This window comes from Gigantopelta aegis, chromosome 4, assembly GCF_016097555.1.
Source record: "Gigantopelta aegis isolate Gae_Host chromosome 4, Gae_host_genome, whole genome shotgun sequence".
Classification (NCBI taxonomy): Eukaryota; Metazoa; Mollusca; class Gastropoda; order Neomphalida; family Peltospiridae; genus Gigantopelta; species Gigantopelta aegis.
Window position 1 is genome coordinate 12,721,016 of NC_054702.1, and position 9,351 is coordinate 12,730,366.

Sequence of the window (9,351 nt, forward strand, 5' to 3'; positions counted from 1 at the left end):
ATAAGGTGTGTTGATTCTCTAACAAAATCTTTTCTACTGAAAACCATGAAGACATCGTCTACAGTAGTAATTTGCACATCTATGTCTTGTTCTGTCACCCATTAGCCTACTAAAATGTTTTATGAGACAGAAATGTCTCTTTTCCCCTTGACTAAAAAAGTAGCAAAATCTATTCTTGTGAAAACGTACAACTGCTGATGTACATAGGAAAAACTTTATCTTTATCATCATACCCAAAGACATTTATAGACATGTCATTTTGTTTTTTCGAATTTCGATAGTTGTGATAAGGGAATTGGCATGTCAATTCCATGTACATTTACTTCTGTTTCATAAGGTTGATATTTGCTTACCCTGTTGGCATTATGCTTATACGATACTGGGTGAAGAGCTGCTAAGATAGACCAAACAAAACAGTTCTGATCCTCGTTCTGGATATTGAGTATGGCTTTTTTTTTGTCTGCAAGGACTTTTGGGAGAGGAATGTAGCTACTCCCAGTCAGTGGAGTATACTCGGCGGTATTTACCTCTATAAATATGATGTGATCAATAGCCCACCCACTACCTTCGGCCTGAAATTCTTGTGAGGCAGAGTACAATTTTTGAAAGGCCTCAGCCATCTGTTCATCTATTTCTGAAACATTACTTGTAATAAAATTAGTACTTCTTAGTACGGGTTCGGCTAAAATGGAATCATTATTTTCATCATACTTAATGAATTTAATTTTCAGTGTAAGAAACCACTTAATACTTTTTTTCTCCATTAAGAAATCTTGTAATAAGGAAAAGATATGGGTCTGTTCATCACTTAAAAACTGTAAAATGTCTACATCATTCCCCTGGTTGGGAGACAGTGTAGTAGTAGAGACTGAACCCTCTAGTGCTTCTACCCGCCCTCGCCCGACCTGGCTTCTTCTCTCCTCATATCTCTGTCGCCGGTGTATACAGCGGTCGCACTAGTTGACCTGTTCACTATAATACCGCTCGGGTAATGGTCTGTGACATTGTTTACATTCCCGACCTTTTGTTGAACAACCCTCACAAAAGTGTTTGCCAGGTAACAGACATTTAACATGACCGCACCAATTACAGGTATCAAGTCATATGTGTGGCCAGTAATTCAACACGTTTAAGGTTGACGTCATTATCTTGAAAACAGTTGTTAGCATTCGCCCATGCATCTAGCTCTTCTATGGATGTCACAGTGTCCAGAAATGTTTTTCTGCCAGCCATACCTTCAAAGATATTACATCTGTTAATCGAGGATAATGATGTAGTGTTGAGGTTGAGAGTGCCCACAGACGTCTGTCCAGGTTAAACGTTCTCTTTCAAATAATTCAATGCATCGCTACCGTCTTTTATACACGTTTAACTGGTGTATAGAAAGGCGGGTTGCAGCACGTATGAATGTGACCTTATTATCTGTGAAGCCATTGTCAATGTCAGTACAATAAGCAGGGTATGAGCACTCGTGACTCGGTTCGGCCCGTAGCGTTAGTTTACTACAGCGTGACCTAGCTATACAGGTGCGGTGATGCGTACTTTATTTATAGAACAACTGGACATTGCACAACACCATGCACTGGAATAACCCTCGTTCTAATTATTCAAGAAGTCATTGCCAAACAATATCAATACAATACACAGGTCCAAGCACCTGTCATCCGATTTGAAAGGGTATCGTGTATTTACTATAGAGTGATCTGACCTAGTCAGTATGGGTGACGCGCGCACTATTTGTAGAACAATAGGATATTGCACCACACTTGCACTGCCTTGACCCTATTTCTAAAAATAGACGGCTCCTGAAAAAGGAGTCGGCTCCTGATGTAGAACCCCCCTTATGCTATCATCAGATGGTCGCCCAACGGACTACCTTTGTAAGATTCCTAGTCGCCCTTAGCCAATAAAGGTCGCCACAGGCGACCGGGCCACTGCTAATTGTCAACCCTGGACTCCCTCAAATGGCCATTGGGAAACTCATACGCAGTATCCCTCGTCTACTGAATGAATGTCTGACACATCGTGGCGGTATCATCCACTTCTGATAAAATATATGTGTCTTTTAATTCTGGTTTTGTATTTTATCCATATTTTAATCATTATTTTATATTTTTAATAAAAACAACTAATGTAATTTAACAGGTCAGGTGTCTGGTCTGTTCCTTTAGTAGTGGCTTGGTTAATATTACCTCGTCTACTGCCCTAGGTTTTATAGATTAAAGTGATGGCAGCGTCTTCTGAATGACTTAATCGTGTTTTTTTAAAGGACAACTGAGAGGTCGCCTATTTCTCCATGGATCGGCTGGGTACATCTCTCTCCTTCCGGTGGGCTCGACCGCAAAACTTTCGAACGCCTTCCTCCTTCTTACTAAATTAACCATCGCTGGATCTTTTGTGTCACTCTCCTAGTGGTACAAACGATGAAACCCATACCCCTTTGGCGTCACTCTCCTAGTGACGCCGGTTTAGGAAGTTGTACTAACTTCTTAAACAACTACTAGAATTGGACTGAACTGTGGTTGGACATGGTTGGGGTCGAGGATGGGATGTCGGGAGCTAGGGCATTCTTTGGGGCCATAGGCGTAGGCGGTTTGGTTGTGTAGATCTGGACTCCCCTGCCTCCCGACCCTCACCTAGACACACCAATTTTTAAAATATGATTGGCAGCCCCTTTTCCAAAATTAATTTAATATTTTTGGTATAATTGTGCCAACTTTATAGCCTTTCCCATGGGCTTAATGAATACTGTTCAACAATTATTATTAATTTTAGACCAGCCCATCTAAATTTGCGCCGAAATTATATTATATTAATTAATAATTTATATAGGTTAGGAATGTTAATATTTGTCTTTAAAAGCGTAGCCAAAATTTATTAACCCTAATTTTCCCCTTTTTTTTATACTTTTCGTGTTAATATTCAAAATTTCAAAATTGACCGTATTTCTTAGGTTATCTCTGTCCCGAGTCAGACCCCCAATCCCGAGTCAGACCCCCGATAGGCGTGTTCGAAACCCTAGTGGTATATGATAAAAAAAACCCGTCAACTTTCAAATTTCACTTCTGACACCAATCGTCCTTCAAGATCTTTGGTGGTCATAAAACCTACTGTAATACTGAACTACCGGTTGTAACGTTTGTCCAATTAATTCACTATTATCAAATAACTATTCCCCACAGCTAATATACCTTACAATTTTGGCAATTGTAAATTCTTATTAGACTTTCCCTACTTTTTTGAATAGTATATGTTAAACACTAATAATGGAATAATGGATGTGTAAATACACAAAAATAGCCTAATGAATATGCACGCACGCACGCACACACACACACACACACATACACACACACACACACATACACATACACACACACACACACACATACACACACACACACACACACCTAAGAACAAGTGTGCAAATAAATAGAAATGATATCAGCTGAAGCTTACTGAATGTGCAAATAAATATTACTGATATCTGCTGAAGCTTAATGAATGTGCAAATAAATAGAACTGATATCAGCTGAAGCTTATTGAATGTGCAAATAAATAGAACTGATATCTGCTGAAGTGTAATGAATTTGCAAATAAATAGAACTGATATCAGCTAATGAGTGTGCAAAACAATATAAATGATACCGCATCAGCTAATGAATGAACAATAGCAAGTAAATAGAAATTATATCGGTCTAATGAATGCCCAATTAAATAGAAATGAAACTAGCCTAATAAATATTCAAATAAATATAAATATTAGCTTAATGTACAAATGAATATAAATGATATTAATCTAATGATTTCATTTCAACTTATTTTCATGCTTATATCCAAGCACGCTGTCCTGGGCACACACCTCAGGTATCTGGGTTAGTTGTTAGTGGTTACCGAGAGAGAAGAGGTTGTAGTGGTCTTACACCTACTCATCGAGTCGTTAAAACTTGCTCTGGGTGGTAGCCAGTACCGGGCTGCGAACCCTGTACCTGCAAGCCTTATGTCCGATTGCTTAACCACGACAACACCGAGGCTGGTATACTAATGAACGTGCAAACAGAAATGATACCACCTAATAGGTGTGAATATAAATAGAAATTTTATTAGCCTAATGAGTGAGCAAATAAATATACTAAAAGGCAAATGTTATTGTGACACACAAAAGACAAAGATAATTGATGATAAGTTTTTACTGCCATGTATGCAACGTTATAATATGGAAAGAGAAATGTCCGAAGGTATGGAAATGAGCAATAGTCCATAAAAAGGGCGCACCTGCCACATCACTAGAGGGGGCCCAGAGCGAAGTTCATATAGTCAGTAGCGAGTGTGTCCACCTTAAGCATTGATACAGGCCTGGCACAGTCATCTCACTGAGGCCACTAAACGCTGGAGAAAGTTCCTGGGAATGCCTGTTTCACAGATGTGTGGTTAGGATCCATGTGTCTTGGTCAGGGGTTGTCATGGGTGGTCGGCCGCTACGGGGACGGTCCCTGGCCTGGTTGTTTTGTTGATATCGCTGCCATAAGTGCCATATGGTGTTTCTGTGGACGTTGAATTGTGTGCAACTTAACGCTGCGAGGTCCCAGATTCAAGCATCCCTATGACTCGCCATCTGTTATTTTCACCGAGGCGTGGCATAACGAAATTGCATCAAACAGTTCACTAATGGTGTTTTTCTGACATCTGGACTTCTGAAGGCAATGATTTGCGACTGAGTGTCTGGCCTTTTATGGTGAACACTGGACAGGATTTCTCCCGAATATCCATGTTTCTTGCACAAAGCATGCAATCGCTGCAACAACTGCTTGGTTGCATTTCTTCGAGCTGTTTCATGCACATTTTCTCTGGTTTACATCCATAAACCCATTCACAAATTTATGACTCTAAACAATCCATGTCACAATAACTTTTGCCGTTTGGTATAAATATACATGTTATCAGCCTAATGAATGTGCAAGTAATAGAAATTACAAAGAAATATAATTAACCTACCTCTTCTTCGTTTTCATTCAACTCTTGAACTAGGTCAACAAATTTGTCTCCCTTGACCTCTCTAATGAACTCGCACTGCGAAAACCATCTGGCATGTTCGACGAATGGGTTGTCTCCCCGTATCCAGTTTCTAAGACCACCACCACAAAAGTAGCATGTTGTGCTATCTCGAGAATTTCCTACATAGAGAGCAGACAAGTGGCCTTTAAATTGACTTTGCACGACACATTTATGGCAGCCGACCCATTACTGACCCCATCTATAGTAGTGTACTGCATTCTACCAGCATGGTCCCCAGAACCGTAGAACGTACCCTGCTCCTTTCCCCTCGAAATATATGAAGGAATTTGTACGTCTATTTGCAATTTGTAAGTCTAAAAGTGTAAATTTGCAATTTGTAAGTCTAAAAGTGTTCTTTTTACCTACGCGGAGAACACCCTACTATATTATTATTTCACTGCCATCCCCAGTTATTTTAGGCTACAGCCCTGGGTCCTTGTTGTCTCAGATGTACTTAAACCTACATTCACTTCCTTTCCTAAGTTCTAATTATGTTGAAACATATCTGGAAATAATAATCTATATATGTACTAACCTGAAAAGAAGAAACCTGCTTCCCCTAGCTGCCGTGGAGTCTGGTTGTTTGGGTGCGGCCAGCGTCCGGCGAACGTCAAAATACGTGTATCCAAAGCAGCATATTTGGGATACTTCGACTGCTGCCAGGTTCGTGGAGGTCTGTCTGAGTTCCTTGACGAATCGGGTGGCAGCTGGACATTAGTGGAGCTGATTATCGTAGTGTCTGCCGTCGTCAGCCCAGCACTGGCTGCAACGGTCTGCGTGGTTCCATGGTCCACGGTCAGATTACCGCCAGCTGTTGAAGGAGAACCAAACAGGTCATTGTCTGTAATGGGCCTGTCGAGCAGCAAACTCTCACTGCTATAAGCGGCACCCAATGAAGTCACCAGCATGGCGGACTCTATGCTGGTTGTCGACACTACCAGTATGGCAGAGCCAGTACCAGTCAATGATGCTGCCTGCACAGCTGGGCCAGTACTGTCGGTATGTCGAGAAAGCAGGTTTGATAGTAAGTTTGGCGATACTCCGCTAATCCTTATGAGTCGATCACGGGCCTCTTCCTGCACCTCCACGGGGTGGTTCTCTTCCTGGTTGAGGACGAATCTGCAGCCAGGAGACTCCCGTCTGTGAATCTCCATGGGATCATCTGTACGCCTCCAGTTCCTATGGGTCATCCTGCAGCTGTAGCAGGTCACCTGATCATCCAGTCCACTGTGGTAGAATCCTGCAGCTGCCAGATGATTAGGCCAGGCCGAGGTGGAGGGGAATTCACGAAATGAAGCATACCGAACCATCTCATCATTGTATCTGGCATCACTGCTTCCGACATCACTGCTTCTGGCATCACTGCTTCTGACATCACTGCTATTGGCATCACTGCTTCTGGCATCACTGCTTCTGGCAGCACTGCTTCTGACATCACTACTATTGGCATCACTGCTTCTAACATCACTGCTATTGGCATCACTGCTTCTGGCATCACTGCTTCTGGCAGCACTGCTTCTGACATCACTGCTATTGGCATCACTACTGCTGGCATCACTGCTGTTGGCATCACTGCTGCTGATATCACTGCTATTGGCATTACTGCTGCTGATATCACTGCTATTGGCATCACTGCTTCTAACATCACTGCTTCTGGCATCACTGCTATTGGCATCACTGCTTCTAACATCACTGCTATTGTCATCACTGCTTCTGGCACCACTGCTATTGGCATCACTGCTTCTGATATCACTGCTATTGGCATCACTGCTTCTAACATCACTGCTATTGGTATCACTGCTTCCGACAACACTGCTTCCGACAACACTGCTATTGGCATCACTGCTTCTGGCATCATGGCTTCTGGCATCACTGCTTCCAGAGTGGCGACTGTTTAAATTAGTCATCATACAACTTGCTGGGTTGTCCAGGACTCTAGTTATATCATCTCTGGTCGATCTTTGAGATTTTCGAGTTCTAGTTACCACTGTTTTCAACACGTATGATTCATTTGGTTTTTTTTCGGGTTCTGGGGATCTGCTTCCAGTTCGTAGGTTGTTCTGTAATGATTTGTCTGAGGAACATATTTGTGCTGATGAGGAATTTCTCTCTGCTGGCTGAAATACTGATTCCAAACCTTTTGAAATGTACAGTGATATCCGTTTCGGCGCGAACATAGGCAACAACAGGCTCAGTTTCTGTTGATAATGTTTGAAATTAGGTGACATTAATGTCTTCGCAAACATAATTAAAACAAATGTGTTTGTAAATATAAAAGATAACGTTTTGTTTTGATTAATTAATATTTTGTTTTTATCTGTTAACATTTCCGTGTTTACTGTCTTTAAAGTACTGCTTTTGACGGATTTTGTGTGACAGTAATTCAGTAGTAGACATGCGAAATCCACACCGATTACTACGACCAAACTGTCATATACTAATAACTGTAGTGTATCATATGCCTTAGAAAGCAGCCACAGTAGCCTGTCGTCGTGTTCCCGTATAGTTAAATTTGCAGCATAACAACGACATGGCATATCCACTTCGTTACATTTGGTACCTGAAACATCCAAAGATAAACAATTTGTTTATTTAATATTGTGAATACTTCAATAACATCTAAGACACCGATTTTGGAAAAATAAATAAATAGAACTGTATGACAATACTGAGTAAGGGGATAAGATGAAGCTCAGAGGTAGAGCTTTAGTCTGAGGCTCCATGGGTGGTAGGATTGACCCCCGCCCCCTGACAGACTCAGGTTTCTGTCAGTCCCAAGCAGTGTCCCTCGACTGGGACCTCACAGATTGTTGTATGTGCTATACTGTCTTTGTCAAAGTGTACTTAAAAAGATTTTTTCCGTACGATTAATTTATGTGATGGCAGAAGTTTTCCTCTTTCACTCTAGACGAAATGTGACAATAAACCCATTTTTAGACAACGGATTGTCATAAGTTAAAATATGCCGAGACATCGTTAAACAAATATTCGCTTCCTTCACATAATACAGAAATTTTAAATATTATTTTCTACAATTAAAATGGTAATCTACAGATAGGAAAATTGTGTACTGTGCAAGAACAGAATGAATGAATGTTTAACGACACCCCAGCACGAAAAATACATCGGCTATTGGGTGTCAGACTATGGTAATGCAAACAAATAAGGTGGTGATCAACATCAATATAAAAATTCAAGATATAAATAAAAACAGTGTGAAGAACTGTGCAAAAATACAAATACAAATATCACAGATAGATACTGACTTTTACTCAAAATTCTAATTTCTGCTGTATTGGCCATTCTCAAAGAGAACAGTGACATCGTGTCATGTCTTAAAGTTACGGGTACACACCTTTCACAAATATATCCGCGATCCAGAGATCAATTTCACGAAACGCCTTAAGCCTACTTTTGCACGTAAATCTCCGACTGCAAAACAATTTCTTTAAGTATAAACAGTACATATAATAAATTATGAAATACATAGAAAAGAATTTGCTTTGGTCCTTGCTATGATTGGTATTGCGCACTGGCGTGATCTTTTATAGGAAATAAATTCCAAAATTTATCAACGTACCCCTGACATAGAGCGAACTTATTATATCAGTGACAGTCCGACAAGTGCTCTTTAGCTGCACTCCCGCCCAATAAGAATCCTGAAAGTTCGCCCCTGCTTTCGTATGTTACTATTGCCGGCATGTAGTTTGTGTATTTATTAAATCGGTTTACAATAATACTTGTATACACTTACATGTAATACATGTTATTTGTAAGATGTAGGAACTTACCTGGACATTTATGCAGAATTTCAGTGTAATATACAGGCCATCTAGTCCATTTGAATTCATTCTCATTGGTTGTGTTATGTTCACTGAAGGTGATGATTACAGGATGCATTTTTTAAATTGTGAAACTATTCAAAGTGCACAGTGCCTTTGTGGAATACGCTCCTCACTAGAATACTATATCTGAAATATAAATTGTGAAACTATTCAAAGTGCACAATGCCTTTGTGGAATATGCTCCTCACTAGAATACTATATCTGAAATATAAATTGTGAAACTATTCAAAGTGCACACTGCCTTTGTGGAATACGCTCCTCACTAGAATACTATATCTGAAATATAAATTGTGAAACTATTCAAAGTGCACAGTGCCTTTGTGGAATAGGCTCCTCACTAGAATACTATATCTGAAATATAAATTGTTAAACTATTCAAAGTGCACGATGTCTTTGTGGAATACGCTCCTCACTAGAATACTATATCTGAAATATAAATTGTGAAACTATT

At 40.2% G+C, this 9,351-nt stretch overlaps 1 protein-coding gene across 1 annotated transcript; it reads right to left on the reverse strand.

Annotated features, from left to right (window-relative positions):
- Positions 1-2,489: 2,489 nt before the first annotated feature.
- On the reverse strand, positions 2,490-9,020 carry LOC121369685. The gene is made up of 4 exons (XM_041494736.1): positions 8,847-9,020; positions 5,591-7,615; positions 4,996-5,174; positions 2,490-2,636 (listed from the first exon to the last, which is right to left on the reverse strand). The coding sequence occupies exons 1-4, from the start codon at positions 8,953-8,955 to the stop codon at positions 2,490-2,492; spliced, it is 2,460 nt and encodes an 819-aa protein (XP_041350670.1). The 5' UTR covers positions 8,956-9,020.
- Between the last annotated feature and the right edge of the window lie 331 nt (positions 9,021-9,351).